The 18,608-nt window shown below is 39.0% G+C and overlaps 1 protein-coding gene across 2 annotated transcripts in view; it reads right to left on the reverse strand.

Moving 5' to 3' along the window:
* Positions 1-18,608, reverse strand: part of LOC115767040 — a 53,886-nt gene that overhangs the window by 7,622 nt on the left and 27,656 nt on the right. For both annotated transcript variants that reach the window (XM_030711169.1, XM_030711170.1), the window contains exon 3: positions 16,138-16,317. In XM_030711169.1, coding sequence (XP_030567029.1) covers positions 16,138-16,317 — 180 coding nt within the window. The remainder of the gene's footprint in view (positions 1-16,137; positions 16,318-18,608) is intronic.

Raw genomic sequence — 18,608 nt, forward strand, 5'->3', positions numbered from 1 at the left:
GCTACAAATAAAAAAAGAAAAATAAATAGATAAACATTGATTTACGCTTTGTTAGTATATTCAAGCTTCGGCGTTGATTGCTTGACTCGCACAATATTTTTCTGCTGTTTTTATGTGAACACATTTCTCTTAATTTTTTCGTCATCCTACTTGTTGTTTTTTTTGTATTTATTTTTTTTACAGTGCTTAGCTGTGCAGCTTTTGCTGAGTTTTCTGTGCACCGTCTGTGACTGTTTCCGATTTTCCATTTAAGCTTTCTGACGCCGACGCGAACACTCAAGCAGGGCGGGGACGGGGCACTGGAAAATCTTTGCCATGCCCCATATGCTGTGTTTTCCCCGTCTATTGAGTTGCTTTATGATTACCTGCGGCTGAAGCAGTGCAACTGATTTGTTCCGTTTGCCAGGCACAAATCAATTTGACGGCAGTCGTAAACAGTTTATGTGCTCTTCAACAAGTGGCAGCCGCATTAAATTGCCGCACATTTAATTTGGGCTTTGAGCCACGCCCACACACAAAGCCATTTAAAATTTAGCGCGCGTGTCAAATAATTCATTGAACATAACACTGAGCTGAAAGAAAGACCAAAGCCGAAGGCGTTCATGAACCAAACGCATTAATAACAATTTATTTCCGTCATGCCAACAACAAGCAACAAGCGGCATGTGGCAAGGGCGTGGGTCTCGGGTAGCGGGCCGCGTCCTGTGGACCTAGCGGCTAGTAAGGGAGGCGACATTCCGCAGATTCCTGTCGCAAGGATGAAGCCAGAGACAGGGAGAGAGAGACAGCCAGGCGGCAAGCAGGCAAAAGAACTGGGCATGAGAATAGACATAAGTGGGCAAGTGGACTGGAAACAGGTTGATGATGCTTTCAGGGGCAAGTGGCAAGTGGCAAGCGGCAAGTGCCACACTGACAACAAATTGCAACAGCAGGCGCAAAAGTACTCGTACGCATAATCGTGCCCAATGTAGTCATTTTGACATTGACGAATTGTCTCTCAAGAATATCACAGAAGCCAAAAGCTCTGTTTGCCGCGCTATGTCTGTATGTGCCAGCCTGTCTGTCTGTGTGTGTGTGTTTTTTGAAAACTTATAATGAAAAGCACTTAATAATAATTTAGTACAAGCTAAAACGCTTTTGCCCGAGGCCTTTTTGTTTTGAGAAACAACAAACTTCTCCTCCAAAAGGCTTTATCAATAAATGAGTTGTGCTAAGCTACACAGTGAATCAACAGAAAAGACTGGCATGGGGCTAGTTTCAAGAACCTCTTACAGTTCCTTACTTTGCAGTTAATAAAAGTGAAAACTACTCATACTAAATAAATAAATATGAAACTTGAAAATAAGTGCTGCATTCGAGCCAGCGTCCTGCGGTTCGTTAGTTCAACGCTCTGACACCTGAGTCAAGCAGATCCCAATCATGGATTGTTCCCAAACTTTAAGTGAAGTGAAGTCTTAGACGTGCCATAAAGAGCCATTGCTTAACAAATATTTTTATTCTAAAAAAAATACTTTTCGAAATAAAAAATTAAAACAAATCTTAATAAGTCTGTGTTTAAGCTGATCTTTAAAATATATTTATGTATTAACATTCGAGCAAATTAAAGTAAAATAATTTTTACGGATTTTTGTGCACAGGAAATTGCACAAAGTGCTTGTAATTAGCAAAATTGTTGAAAACTCTTCGCAAAGGATATTCGAGAAATTCTCATTCAACATAAGCATAATCGCTTTCCATCTTTGCAGCCTTCTGTTTGGAACAGATTTGCTTCTAGTCAAAAATTTACCGGGAAATAGTTCTTAAAGTTTTTCTATCCTTCGCTTGCATTATCTATTTGCAGCTAAAATAAGAAGCTGAATATCTGAAATAAGATGCAAGATGCATTGAATTCGAATTTGTTTTCTATTCCGCACAAATCTGCTACTCCTAGAACATACACACACACACACGCGCACACACACACAAACCTACGCAGGGATAAAGTGGGCAACGAAATTGAGACTCGGCAGGCTAAGGGCCAACTTATGCAGGCATATTAAATATTTTAAAGCCATAATATAATTAGACGCCGTTTGAAGAAGACATAAAACAAAAACAAAAAACAAAAAAATAACCGAAAATAATAATAATTAGGGACTAAATTAGACGCCAGCGTGTGTGTAATTAATTTTGCTGTCTAATTAAAAGCAAATAAGTTGTTGTCAGTAACAACAACGAACACGCGGAGCAATAATCACCGTTCACATTTTAATTAGAAGTCGGAACTTGTTATTTCATTTTCATTTTCAGTTACTTTAATTTCTTCAAAAGTTTGTTAATGAATATACATAAAAAAAAAATTGGTTGCGCGGAAAATGTTCGAATGCATAATTAAAATCATTGCGCATTCCATAATTTAAATAATAACAAGCACAACAATGCCAGAAGCCAGAGCACGAGCACAGATTATAAATGTAAGTAGGGGCGCACCAAAGGTTAGGCAACCTGGATAGGGGCGTGGCATCACAACGGTAACGACCCCAAGCGCAATAACAACCGTGGACAACCAAAAAAGTACACACTGCAGGGGCTTAATGGCCGTAAAATGCTTGCCAAGCAGAGCGGTCAGGCAAGGTTGGGCATGGACGCACACAGAGCTGCGGATATATGGACACACACACACACACACTGACACATACTGACACACACACACACCCGTACAGCATAAGGAGCAAGCGGCTCCTGACCAGCAACGCGTCCGTGCGCTTATGATAATAACACAATTATGTACTTACATAATTAAAGTCGGAAAGTGCACAAAACACAGGCCAAAAAACAAATATACACACATACACACACACACACACACACACACGCATACACACATATTGACTCGGCATTTAAATGTGCGTGTGCCTCGACTTTGATTCCAAAAAGAAGCTGTCGAGCTGTCAGACAATCTCACCAGCCCCAACATGCTAAAGCTTCAAAACAGATCCAGAGATACGCACGAGTAGGCAATAAAGAGCAGACGGCTCCAACCGTCTGCGCAATACTCTATCATAGACTGCAAGAAAAGCAAAGAGCTGAGCAGTATTATGGTTTCAGATATCATGATTTGATATATAACGTACTATATAAAAAACAAACGCGTATAGCCGGTCTTGCCCGTGGCAAGTTTTGTCTTAAGAATGTTAGATATTACTACTCATCCGACGAAAGTTTAAGTCTTCTCGTACCATCTTGAAGTCCACGACTATCAAATAAAGAACCTAAAGTTGGCAACAAAAGTTTTCACCGATGTTAGTCTTGTGGTGAGAATTTCGAAGCCGAAAAATAACCTTTCGGTTATTAAACTTTTGACCCGCCTTTTCTATCTAAGAGCGGTAAATTTTGCGAAAGAAGATTGAAAACATTTTCATCAAGAAAACAATTATGAAGCCGAACTGATGGTAAACGAAAAAGTTTTCTAAAACCGTTTTGCACGATTTTTCCACACTTGCGGGTGAAATTTCCCAAAAACCTCGTCAGTGAAAACTTCAGCTTTTTCTTAAGGTTTGGGGCCATGCGTTAATCGCCAACCAGTTAGTCAATTAGTCAGTCTGTCAGTCAGGACAAACAATTTTATAAAGAGATATAAAAATTAAAAATCGGTCGAACAAGAACAAGACAGACATTGCACAAGCCTAATATACTCTGTTCCTTTCGACGAGCGAGTATAGAAACTAGCTATAAGCTATAAGATTAGGGCCATTTATTGCTATTTTTTAGGATAGCTCTATAGTTTGTACTCGCTATATATTTTTTGGCTTTCAGGTAAATGCTATTTATCGTTTCTCGGCAACTATTTGTTACAAAATTGAGTGCACGACATTATGTAGATGTTTATATAAGATATTAGTTTTTTTAAGAAGCACGAATAGTTGTTACGGCAACTGAAAGCTTAAGCAAACCAATGTGACTTATTTCATCTCAATCCAAATAGTGTCAGAGTGTGGGCAGCTTAGAGTTATACGACAGCTGCGTAACTTGATAGCTTGGCATTAAAAAATAGTTAGCCAAAAGCTTAAGGCATAAAGTTAACTCAACCTAACGCGGACGCAGTACCTTGAAGTCATTAAAAAGCATAATTAGGCCATCGATTAATTGGGATATTAATTAATTAAGATATTAATTGGACTCTGTAAAAGGATTTAATATGTGCTGCAAAAATTAATTAGGTTAGAAGTTTTGCTCTTGTCCGAACGCATTTTCTGCATATATTTTATATTGTGTTCTCATATAATATTTTTACTCTTCTTCACTTGATTTCCTTTTCTTTGTATTTCATTTTATACCCTGTACTATACATAAAAAATATTAATAAGAGGTATCTACTTATAGTTCTGCTGGTGTCCAGTGAATTTTTGTTTTCTTTATGTCATTTTGATCGAAACATAAACATGGAATATTAGTTCAGGATCGGATCTTCTTTAGATCCGAGAGAAGCAGTCGCTGCAATTGTTGTCGTCCGTCCAAGTGCTGGGTATTTACTTGTCGGGTACTCTACTCGTCTAGAGCACCCCACTTGTTATTAGCTTTTGCATTTTTTGTTTTTACTTTATTTTTTATTGTTGTTTTTTTTTTTTTTTTTTTGACTGTTTTGCTGCTATGGAAGTTGACTGTATTAATATTTTATGCTTATGTGCATAACAGGCACTGCCAGACAATAACAGTACACAATCAACAAGAATAATAACAACAACAACGACAACAACAAGAACAACAACAACAGCAGCAAAAACAACAAGTGGTTGCTTCCAAAAAACTGCTGACAATGGCACCAGGAGACATTTGGCTCATATGGGTGCGCCTGTGCGTGAGCGTGCATGAGTGTAATACAATTGCTCAACACACATGCACATTAACTTTGTCAGAAGTGTTTGTGCACTTCTAACTGTATTGTCTATTTGTATCTGTATTTATATTTGTGTTTGCACTTGTATTCCCGCTGTCTTGTACTCGTCTACATGTAGTTCTGCCCCATTCCCCCCAGATCCAACTCTGCGCAAAATGCAGATGAGATTCGGTTCTGGGAAATTGTAAGGGAGACAGAGAGAAAAAGTCTATAGTTGTATAAACTAAGTGAATGATACGTGGGCAGCATGTGCACCCTTTAGACGCTTTCTGTATGGAGCACAAAAGCTCATTTTCTTTATAGAACTCCCCTTCGATACCCGCCCCTCCCCATCCATGTGACCTTTAAATGTGAGTTTATACGGCTTGACACGGTTCTGATGTCTTAGTGCATGCATGCATGTATATGGGCTGATAATGGACATTTTATATTTGCCAGAATAGATGAATAAGTATTCTAAGAACTTTATATTGAAATCGGTTGCGCATCAGAATCATTATACAGTGCGCCACGAAAGTGTGGCAACACTCAGCTAACTTCTAGAAAGACAGCTATGTATATCTGTTGTATTCCTTATTGCTAGGGGACGCGGATCATTCCTGTGAAAGCTATAGGCAGTCCGATACGATCGAATGTTACATACTATATGTACATGTATTGCCAGGAAGAAAAAGGAATGAAGACAGACGGGCATGGTTACATCAACACGGCTGTTGTCCAAGAATATATATACCTTATGGAGTCTGAGATGTTTCCTTCTATGCGTTATGCATTTCAGGAGAAAAATATAATACCCTCTACAAAGAAGTAGCTGATTTTCTTGAAGCTTAGTTGGTGTACCTGCATTTCGGTCACCCACTGTACGTATTTTATACAGCTTTGCAGTTGGCAAAAAGTTCATTACGAATGCATTGCACAGTTTGGAATTTATTTTCCTCTTTTGGATATTGCATATGTAGCCAGTTGAACAAAAGCAACAACAATAACAACAACAACAGCAGCAATAACAAATTGTTTGCAAAAGCCGCTTACGATATGGCCATAAGATGAGCAGCAACAAAATCATCAACTGGGGCCAACCACTTGAACGGGAAGACGCATTGGCATACAATATTGTCAGGACTTTACTGAAGTGCTCACCAACTCAAGGTGCTCGCCCCCAGAAGCCGACATACATACACACACACGCACACACGCACACACACACACACACACACACACACGCGCACACCCATACGCACATTAGAGTACATAAATATTAGAGGAACATTTTAGATGCCATCTTAAGTAGAATGCTGCGCCCCGCCCAGTCAAGCCCGGGCAAGCTTTTAACAAAACATGCGAGGGTCCATACAAAAGTAAGTATAATAGAAACTCTATTTGCTTAGACATCAATATATAAATCAAATATATAAATAACATGATATGATATATTTGAAAAAAACCAAGCTTATGTTATCTTTACTAAGGCGAAGCCATATTAAAAGGCCAAGTATGTTTTATTTCAAAATTATTTTAAGAAAAATTTCAAGAAATATTAGGTAACAATTTTACAAGGCATACAAAGCGAGTCTCTATCCAGTTTATTTGGTCTAACCATAATTGCGCCATAATGCCAATTTTGGATTGAGATAAAATTTAGCCCGAATTTTGTATGTACAAATATGAGAGATTTTACATATTTCCAGTACAGCAGGCAATTATCGAAGAGATTTAATATTTAAGATACATCAAAATTTCGAAAAAGTTTTTTATTTTAAATTAACATAAACATTAATAAAAGTTTGTTTTAATCGTGAATCCCAAATCGAAATCGTTTCGACTCTTCAGCAGATTTTCTTGTATATATTAGTTTGCCTTCTTGCTTCCTTTACAATGCCCATACGATTACTTTCAGAGAAACCCACGTTGTTGCGTTAGCTAAATTTTTATATTGTTATTTTACAATATGTAAAACATTTATCCGAAATTTGGAAATGTCGGTAGATAGGGATAAGAGGGCAGGGGCAAAGACAGGGCAACAACAAATTTTACCTGCATGCATATGAAATTTGTGAAATGTCCTCATGACGGCTGGGACTGGCTGGAGCAAGCATATTCCGGGTTTTTTGGGTGTGGAGATGTTTTCATCTTATTAGAGCAGCTGTCATTGGGCTCCAGCTGTTGGCTGCTGGGGCAATAAAAATTGATTGCCTGCGGAGCAGCGAGGCAGCGAGTCAGAGAACCAGCGATTGTGGGACGCATAAAATCAATGAGAGTTCGTTGGCCATTGCCACGCAATTCGCACAACAGCTAAGCCATTAAAATTGCGGCGAATCACTGCGAAATAAAGCCGAGCTGTCCCCTTCTGGCCCATTCGGGGGCAGGTTCGCATCCTGTGGTGTGCAGCTGGTAAACAGCACACACAAGCAAAAGTCGGGCGAATTTGAATTGGTATTTTATGTGCCACAAATCTACAAGTATTTCAGCTTGTGGCCAAGCGGCGGGGGGCATCCGCTGCAGCTGCCTCTGCAGCGGAGCGTGTATTGCTTGCCTTTTAGATTTTCCATTGAAAGCAATACACATTTGTCCATTAATAACAAGAAAACCACAAAGGAAACCACCACGGAGCTTCAGTTGATATTTGCCCCTCATAAGTATGCTACATTTTTTCTTAACCCTACTCCGTGTGTGTCCTTGCAGAGCATGTTTTGTGCAGCCCCCCTGCCCACTGCCAAGGTGACTCGCCTCTCCTGCTCTACTTATGGAGCATACTTGTGGTAAGTAAGAGTCGTTGGAGCCACAGGATTTTTCGACCAAGATTCTCTAATTTTAAGTTCATGTACGTATAATAATTTACTAGCTGGTGTTTCCCGTCATGGTCTGAGCAAGTTTTGCCTTAAATTTTGATCATTAATTTTCCACCCAATTCACGTCCGTTCTATCTTTTTGTCCACGTTTCATATTATAGTTTACTCAGATATTTAAACATGATTAAGAAGCCAACCGAATGGTAAACAAAAAAGTTTGTCACCTATTTTCCCCGGTTGCGAATGGAATTTTCAGAACCGCTAAGGTTCGTATTCATTAAGTTTTTATGTAGATCTTTGAAAATAAGCTTGCATCCGGAAACGGAAGAAACTTGAAACTTTGACCGCCATTTTCCAAAAAAAAATTCTCTTAAAAATCCTTGGATATGAGTTTGAGTCCGAAAAATGTATAACTCCCATATACACTAAGCAGGAATACATTCCTCAATGAATTCTAAAATGAATTTAAAAAAAGATCTTTGAAAATCTTTGAAAAGTCATAGCCAAAAGCTTGATCACATCCATATGAGATTTTTTGAATAAATATATGTGTTTTATATTAAAAAAAAAGAACTAAAAGCTAAGTCTTAACAGACTACTAACATGTTAACTAACATGAGCGGTTGAAATATATATATGTTAACTGAGTCGACCTGCTATTAACATCTTCAAATGGGACTTGGCTTCTCTTTACCTGAAACACCACACCTCTTTCAGTTTCCGGAAATGTTTTGCTAACTTATTCGTATGCATGCAATCATATTTGGCAAGGGTCGGGCGCATGCATACACACATGCATGCATGTGTCTCGATGCAGAGAGAGGAGGAGAGTTTCTCCTTATTGCCGTGGCTTTTACTTTCATCAATGCAATCAGCACATGGCCCGTGGCCAAGAGAGAACTTAGCTAATTTTCTATGACTGAGAGCACAATTTGCATGGGTCCTCTGTGCCACCCGGTAAATGGGAATTTAATAAGCCTTAGACAAGCACACACGCGCAAACAGAATGGTCGGGCTCCTAACATAGTTACATTCATAATAATAACAATAATGATGGTTATGATAAAAAGCGAGGGAGAGAGAGAGAGAAAATGAAAGGAAAATACGCAACCGAATGGGGCACCCGCCGGCGGGCCACTTCGATTTCCGGGTGGAGCGGAAGTCGCATTTACGGTCATGTGTGTGCAACTTTTGCAAAATTGTTGTATTAGTCCGCAAAGCAAATACCAAGGAAACATTTGATTACACTCGGTTTTTGAATGCTCCTACATAAAAGAGATACAATACAGCAGCTATGCATTCAAATGCTACTGCGCAAAAGTTTCTATTTAAACTATTTGTCAGTACTTTTTAAAACTTTAAATATCAAAAGGAATTTGCAATTTGAGGCGCAACAGAAGATTTCAATTAAAAAAGCTCGCTTCCTCCTTCTTCTTGTCTACTTGTTAACTTTAACAGCCGCATTAATGAGTAGGCAGGCAAATTTTTACTTTTCTTCTCATATTCTAATTAGCTAAGCTCTGTGTGAAAGCCTTAGCAGGCAGCTCAGCCAACTGCCAGAGATGTGCACAGCAGGCAGTTACAGTAGGAACATCGCACTATCGTGTGACCGACTGCGCAATGCTCTGTTCACAGTGTAAGAACTTAGACATTTCGTCTGACAAGCGGAAATGCATGAGCATATATTTAATGTATCATATACGGGCGAATATACTCTCTATCAGTTTGTCAACAGAGTATTTGAATTGCTCGATCTGCGTTGCCAAATGCTTGATAAGATGCTGCCAACTTATCAATGCTATCGCTGTCGCAACTGCATCCCATATTTGACTGCTAGTCATATCTTTAATACCCTTTAAAATTACATTGAATCTCTTTCTGAGACATGAGGCAACAACTAAGTAGCTGAGCAGAATGAAAAATTTGATAGGTTGAAATATTGTTGGTGAATAGTAGATTTATTTTGTTTTGGGCTTATGAGCTTTGTTATTCATTTTCCGTCACAACATTTTCGGTTGAATTTCGCGCTTATATCATCGTCGGCGTCAAGTTTCCGGGAAAACTCTAGCAACGTTCTGGGCTGGGCTGGCAACCACCCGCGGACATACACCAGCTAGTTGACATGTCAAATACTTTGCACATCAATTTCAACGGAATGCAAAAGAAGCTGGCACTTGGGTCGCTCCATTTCCCGCTAAAGGAGACTTCACAGCTCTACTCGATCTTCAGGGGATCCAATCGAAAGCTATGCAGCCTACCAGGGTTGGGCGCAACGGACCGGATTCGGGGGGCGTCGGTGACCTCGTATCAAAATGTTGTCTCCATGCCAAGCAAGCGCAAGTCGTCGAAACCCGTCCAGGCTAAGGATGTTGCCAAATCCTTAAAGCCGTGTCTAAAGCAGGCAAATGGACCAAAATGTCATAAAGTCGTGCGATTCAGCTCTGACCTTAAACTCTACAAAAATTGAATAGTAATCCGATATTTGGAGGTGATTCTTACCGAATAACCAGACCCACCTATGTAAAACAATATGCTTAACCAAATTTGTGTTGATTTCATAAAAGACAATTCTCAATACAAAAGTCCAAAAGCAGCAGCAGTCCGTTATTCTATCACATCTGATTTTCTAGGAATTTACTTCAACATGTTTTATGTTTTATTTTGTTTGGGAACTAGTCAAAAAACCATCCAATGATTTTGTTTTAACTTTAACTTTGACTAACTCTTAACGGTTTTAAACTCTGGCATGAATCATTCCCTTTTTAATTTAGCTGATAGAAAGCTTGCTAGCACAGACATAATATTAGATGATTAATGGAAATTCAATTAATAATCCTTGTCTTGTTAGCATTAAAAGCCACATTATTAGATTGGCAATTTTTTGTCTAATATTTAAAGAAGCCAACACATTAAGCTATAATCTAGGATACATGTTGGCTTCAAATGCCAATCAACACCTTCAAAGTTGACCTACATGAACTATGGATCGTGGGAGTGCCTTTTCTAATGCCAAGATTAATCTCGTGCCCCTTTGAAGCTCGTGATCCCCCCATAAAATGTCGTGTTGCCACGCTTGCCACGCTTGTTTACGATTTGCCGTTTCTTTTTGCGTAGTGACTTCTATTTTCATGACTCGTGGCCTGCAGGATAATTTCGCTTTCCAAGCGCATATCCGGGCAAGTTCAATGGTTAATAATGAGGATGGGGCGGAGAGCGTGGGTGATGGCCTGAGGATTAGGAAACGCTTCGTGCCAAAGTCAATGCGGGCAAGCGGATATTCGTAACAAGACCTTGCACACAACAACAACAACAACAACTACAACAACAAAGATAACAACAACAAAGATAACAACAACAATGGAATCGTCGTAAACAAATAAATAAACTCTAGCCACGTTATTGTCCGCCAAGGGTGTGGCCAGGACTAGCAGGACTCTGCATCCACGTCCCTGCATTGTTGTGCGAGCATTTGCACCTTTTGAATTTAATTTGCCGAATATCGAGAAGACGCAGAAGCTTTCAGCTAAGCCAGTTATAAATCCCTTGGCCGGTTCCTGTTCTTATCTGTTAATTTTTAGATTCACATAACTTGTTATTAATTGACAGACTGCGGTCGAAATTCTCTGACAGTTTTATGCGAAAATGTTAATTTGCAGAAAACAAAAAACATATAATACAGGTTAGAGTGCTCCATTTGGGTATGCTCGACTAGCAGACACGCTGAACACAGCGACAAGCTGGCGTTACATATAGATATGGATGAATGGACCTACACACACGATCCTCCGCTTCTTCTTCATTAACTTTTTTAGATTAACTTCGCTGCTTAAAGTCCTATGTTTATGAAATTTTCAGCACATATGGCAGACATAAATTGGGTATATACCAAGTGCATGGCTTTGCACGAAACTATGATGCCCGCTTTAGCCATTTTCAATGATTTCGAGGTATTAAAAGTAAAAAAAAAGGGGACCAAATTTACGCCACACAATATCAAGCTTATGACATATTGGACTTGATGTAGGTAAAAAGGTTTGCTTTTTTTCCACCATACTTCGAAACAAATTTGTTTCGGCGTTGACATTTTCATTGCCCAACACGGGGGGGCTGGCACTTGGACGCGAACTGGGACCAATGAAAATATAAAACATTTTCAATTTGAGAATATTTTGTTTTTGCCATTTTTTGGCGCAAAAACTTTTTGGCATATTCTGACAAAGATGAATAAAAGTTGACCATGCGATGAAATTGCATTGCATTCCACCTGCCGGGCCTGAACTTGAACCCGCAACTCAAACCGAAAACTTGTGCTTAGGCAAAAGGGAGACTTTCAGCCATTAGCAAAGAGTTTAACTTCAATGCAAACTTAACAAATTTATCACGTTGCCGATCGATAAACCGATTAAAGGCTACCGAAACAATTGCACATGCAATGTAAAAAGTTTTTCAAACAAATAGAAACTTAAATCGATAAAAAAGAAGTACATATTGGCTAAATAGTAAATACATATCAAGTACAAGTAACTAATTTAAATTCTGTTTTCACAGCCAGTTCAGGCTAAGCAAAGCAATGCTATCAGTTGCATGCATGCGAACCGATTCAAACATGATTTAAAAACTGGTTCAACTATAATATGTATGTCAAGTCTGTTGTTCGTTCGGTTCACGTTTCGAAAACATGCCTCGTCTAAAGGTTCGGCTCGTGAACCCGGTTTTTCAACCTGCATGAACTAGTTTCTGGATTTGGTTCGACCTTTGGTTCGTCCTGTTTTTGACAATTGCACATGAAAAAAAAAATTGGATATTGTTCGTATTCAGAGTACTGAAAATATAGTCAAAAATTAAAAGGAAAAAAATTGCAATTATGTTTTATAATATCTAAAAACAATTAGTTAAGAAAATAATGTTCGGTTCAGCTTAAGCCGCAGCTGTCATTTATCTAACGAATTCCATTGAAGTTTCGTTCCATGTTTCACCCCATCCTGATCTCTTAAGTTTGTTATACATATTTGGTCGAGATTTGGTAAAGGGTATGTTCAACCTTTGCCCAGAATATGTTTCACTTTTTAGCAAATGTGTTGCTGTCAATTTATGTAGAATTATGTTTAGTTGCCTTTGTGTTAGAGCTTCTGTTGAAGTCAGTTTAAAATACAGACACTGCCATATTTGTATCGAATTAGCCCGCTCGCAACAGACCTATCAAAATTCATATCATAGATGATTTCCGAATATCATTGTTAATCACAGACAGGGCATAAAGGAATGTGTAAGATTGCAGGAACACCATGGAATCGCTTGCCACATGACGAATCAAAGTTCACATTGACGGAGAGCGAGTGGGTGCCCGCATGTGTCCGTATGTGTATGTGTGCATGTGTTCATGTGTGTGTCCGCATGTCAAAGCAATTTGTTGAACTCAAATAGAAATACCAAGGCAAATGGCACATCACTTCTACCCTCTTCAGCAGCAATTCGGCTATTACGTATACGTAAAATATTCATAAATTGCACATGAGGCGAACCCAAATGAGATAATAAGCCCTCCGCCAGCAATGGGTATCTAAGGCGGGTTTAGGTCCGATGCTATACGATGCGTATCCTTATGGTTGTTGTGCTTTTTTGTTGTGTGCCTTTTGCCTGGGTCCTAGCACTGCGAACAAATTAAGCATACGCATATATGCATGTGTATTGAATTAATGATATTATTGACGACTGATTGAGTTTGACTGCCTTATAAGTATGCACACATACAATCACACACACACATTCACACACACACTCGCCCGGCACATAATGATAATAGACGTTTGGGCATAAATAGTATAAATCGTCGCAATTATCATCAGACTGATTATTATTATCGCTACACAAGTAGTTATCATTATCATCAATATCTTGGTCATCATCCTTGAAATAATCATCATCGTGCCGCATGTGTCACTTGTTGCTTGCAGGTCGTCGGTTGTTATGTGCCCCAGACATTCACTGAATTGCCATATAAATTATACAAATTGTCGTTTGGCGTCCCCAGAAATGTATAAGTATACCATATAGCTTCTGCTTCATAAATACCACATATAATTGCCAACAAGCCAGGCAAGCAACTGACCCAATCATGATATATGAGCTGACCTGAGCGTTTCGCCCAATAGCTGGACAACTGAAGGGTTTGGCTCTCGGCGCTACCTGTTCGACCCAGAAAGACTGCCACTTCAAGCACATTGGTGCAAGTGGCAAGTGGCCAGCGGCAAGTGGCAGCAATATCAAGTCCCAATTTTCAACTTGGCCGCCCGCACCACTTCATTAGCCTGCCTAGAATAAATAAAAATATTATTTTCGCTCTTAGTGCACTCTCTTATTTAAGCTCATAAATTAATTTACAATATGTGAGTGTGGCAACTGTTACGGTGCGGGGCTTTAAATGGTTATTACTATAATTTCCGGTTTGCCAGTCAATATTTGAGATATCTATATGCATATTTCCATTATCTTAATGCAAAATGCAATAACTGAAATAAGTTACCTTTTATACAAATTTGAACTTTTTAATTTTTTAATAAAAAAAAAAATAAATAAAAGCTCCGGTCCAGTACTCAAAACCCCAGCACAATAACTGGAACAACTACCCACAAATACAAAATAAATACAAGAGAGTAAGCAAATATTCGGCCGAAGACTTAATACCCTTGTAGATATTTGCCTCTTGCAGATATGTGAGAATAGCTACAGAACAGCTATATGATATAGTTGGCCGATGTGCCGATGCGCTGGACTCCATTTTCTGTTTAAAATCTTCCGATATATAGTAGTCTATCGATAATTTAAGAATTATTAATGTGAATTTATCATATAAATAAAGTTATACCGAAAACTTATTTAAGGAAGAGTTTAAGCTTTTTTCATAAATTGTGTATTTGTGCGGTTAAACGGCTGCTTTCGATAATTATCGGCACCTCGCAAGCAAGGCATCAACAGGCCAGGCCTAAAAATACACATATGCACTTTCTCACACATACACGGCGAGCAAGACAGCGAAAGAGATAGAGAGAAAAGGACAGTAGAGAGAAACATGAGCACGTTGAGTGTATCAAAAAGTTGCAACACTTTATGGCCCATAAATATTTATGTGCGTTGTTGTCGTTGTCGTGGGCGCACTTTAAACCCCCATGTTGCAAATATTTTGGCAGCAAAATAGAAGCGCAGTTGACAAGCCATGTTAACGAGTTTCAAATTGGCCCACACACCATCACACGTGCTAACAGCCAGACAGACGCAACCCCCCCCCCCCCCCCCCCCCCCGCATGCCGCATTTCCCCCATTCAGAGCAGCGGGCCAACATTGCCGGGCGTCTCGCAATGAACCGCTGCAGTTGCCATTTGCCAGTTGCCAGTTGCCATTTGCCAGTTTCTAGTTGCTAATCAGACCGCTGGGGCTTTCCCAGACGATGGCGTGGTGGATGCAAACGAGGCGACAGCGCACATTGTATAACACATGAGACAAACTAAGCCCACTGAACCATTTCGCGAACCGAAAACCGTAACAACGCGATAAGCTGTTCATTTTAAGTAGGTGTGAAACATCGCCTTCCAATTCTACAAAAATCATGGCGGGATTAGAAAATATCAAATTATAATTGTATATCTTAATCATGCTAACTGTTACACATTTATTTCGCAAACTTCTTTCAATAAAAAGAGCTCATGCTAGTTTTATCGGAATGTTATCGATAACAGTCACCGATTACTGATATTTACATTAGCTTGAACTTGTCTAGTGAGAAAAAACCTCTTTTTAAGGCCTCAAGATCTACAAAGTATATATATTTCTTAACAGATCGACAAGCATAGCAAAAAGTTCGAAAAACTTAGTTTTCAGAAATCGGAAAAATGACAATATGACAATGACAATATATTTTGACTTAATTGAAGATTTTTCAGTAACTGCCGCGAATAGTTAGCATGGCAGAAAAAAGACAAATTTTAAATAATTGTTATTTTCAGAATAATAAAAGTTATTATATTAGGAAATTTCAAATAAAAATCTAATTTAATTGTTACTGCGAAATATTTAAGTAGAAATCGAAAAACTTCTGTTAAATATGAATTTGTACAATACAAAATTGTGAGCGATTAAAATTGATTGATTTTAAGCAGCAATTGTTGGGTAAAATTCTGTTTCTATTCTTCTTTGGTTGTTGTGAAGCGCCTTCAAAATTTCTTCGGAGAATTCCTTGAACAACTTAAGGAGCATTTTGAGATTTTCAGTGTCTGCAGAGGTCGATGCTTTGAATGTCAAGTAGCTCAGATTAATGCTTTAACGGTCTGCTGCATTCACTTTGATCTAGGCAGGTACAAAAGTGACACATTCAAATATTCGCACGCACACACAGAGATATAGAAATACACACATATGACAACGCGTAATTTTTAATAAAGCAACACGTTAAGCTTGCTCATGTTCATGAATACTCACCCCAAGCTCCACGTAAATCGTATAAATTGGATAGGGCAGGGCAATCACCATCCCAGTTAGCCAGGTGGCACAGCAGCAGACGAAGCCGGGTATGCGCCCCTTGAGCGGATCGTTTAGCCAGCGCATGCGATCCCAGGCAATCAGGATGTGCGATATCATGGCAACGTGTAGCGGTATGTCCTGCAAGCACACAAACAAAGAGATACCAGATTAGGGGGATGGGCGGTCATGGAAAAGGCAAAAGCTGGTGCTGGCTGATTCCTCAGCTTTGTTAACTTAGTCGAATGGTTCGGACAAATATTTTTTGGGCGTGTGCGGTGATTGAAACAAATTTGTTTGCCTCTGATTGTTGTTGCAACCACCAATGGAGCAGGTTCGGCTCGCTTGGCTGCGCACTCACATATGTACTCATATATATATATGTGTGTGCGTGTGTGTGTATGTATGTATGTGTATGGCAACATCTTGTTATGCTCGAATGGCGAAATCTCAAAGATTTGCCCGACTATCCATTTTAGGCTAGGTCTTTGCTTTGTTTATTTATTTGCTTGAGTTCAGATTGGATATTGTGACAACACCTCACGCACATGTAGGTGTGCGTGAGCGTGCGTGTGTATATGATATATTTAACAGATTGTTAAGCAATGGGCAATGGTCAGTCTATACGTCTTGGCATAACCAAGTACCTAGGCGAAGCCGTGGAGAACAAATCTTCTGGCTATCGAAGCTTTAATACCCTTGCAGCATTAAAATTGTATACTTGTTTAACATATTAATCCAGATTAATCTAGTTAGTGAGGCTAATCGAATTTGATGGAAACTCAAACAATAATCATGGGAAATATTTACTCAAAAGGACAAAGGACAGCAACAATCAAATGTGCTGTGTAAATTTAGCTTGTTAGCACAGCAAACGTGAAGTCGTTGGTTCAAATCCAGCAGTAATTTCTAATTTTACCTTTATTTTTTTTGTGTACTTTGTTATTTAGTAATTACGAAAAAAGGAATGAAAAATGGTCGAAAGTAAATGGGTTTTATCGAGCATAATTCAAATTTTTCTATGAGGTTCAAAGATCTATCTTCTTAAGATTTTGATAAAATTGAATGTTCTATACAATGTTCTGTAGATGACTTTAGTTAAGCACTCATATTGCCGGACTAAGATATGGAACTAAGAATTTTAAGCACTTGAACAAAAGGACTTGAGCACTTGGAGTTGGCTCAGTTCCACTCACATTTCTAGCCCAGTGACTGAGTGACATGAAAATTCACCAGCAAGCGTACTGGTGATGTGCCAGGACAGGACACATAGGAATGTTAAAAAAGATATAGTCGTAAATGCAATGTGCATTTATTTGGGTCTGTCTTGAAATAAAGAAATTCAAGGCATCATCGAAGTGAACTGAAATGTTTGTGGGCTGTGGCATCAATCAATTCCAATGGTGGGGCAAGGCGCGCAGGGCTCGCACAAATACACACACACACACACACACACACACACACACACACACACACACACACACACACACACACACACACACACACACACACACACACACACACACACACACACACACACACACACACACACACACACACACACACACACACACACACACACACACACACACACACACACACACACGCACACAAAGATAAATGTGTGCGTAAATGCCACAAATATCCGTTTGCTATTTGTCGCCCATTGTGATAGCAATCAAATCGAATCATATCCTTTGCTTACGATTTTGCCTCTTGGCTCTTTGCCTCTCCAAATGCGTCTGTAATACAATCTGAAGCAGCAGCTAGCATGTAAAGGCTGCACTTCAAAATTGAGTACATACATATGATATTATTGCTCTGTGTACACGTCATTGTCTGTATTTGCTGCGCATTTCACTCAGCGGCTGTGCTGCTTCTTCACCTAGGAGCCACACGTCGGGAAATGCATTCTTGACTAACTTTGGTGTTAAAAGTCAGTTTTCTATGAAGTTTTCAGGGCTTAAATATGACACTCAAATGTATACAGATTTTAAAGCGCATGGCTTTACCTTTAAAAATAGGATTTATTCAATTTTGTGAAAATTGAGGGATTTCTACAAAAAGTAAAATATACTTAAGCTGTGTCCACCGTACTAGAGCCTGCCCACCAAATTTGTTGTGTCTGGCTCTTATGCTTTTCGGGTGACAAATAAACATTTCACCCATTTTCAATGAATACAGATAAAGATAAATAAAAGAAAAAAATTAATCATTTTATCGAAACTTATACTCCTGTCATGTAACATTTATTTTCGTCAAACTCTGAGAAAAAGCCGAGCTGAGGACGTTAAATAAAAGTAACAAAATAAATTGAATGAGAGTAAATTTCTGTTTTTCGCCAATGCCTTACATATACACAGACAAATGCACATACAGATATGTGTGTATATATATATACATCAATATACCTGCAGCTGTGAGACGTGTCA

The sequence above is a fragment of the Drosophila novamexicana genome, unplaced genomic scaffold, assembly GCF_003285875.2.
Source record: "Drosophila novamexicana strain 15010-1031.04,08,12 unplaced genomic scaffold, DnovRS2.1 tig00001302-arrow-arrow-pilon, whole genome shotgun sequence".
Taxonomy (NCBI): domain Eukaryota; kingdom Metazoa; phylum Arthropoda; class Insecta; order Diptera; family Drosophilidae; genus Drosophila; species Drosophila novamexicana.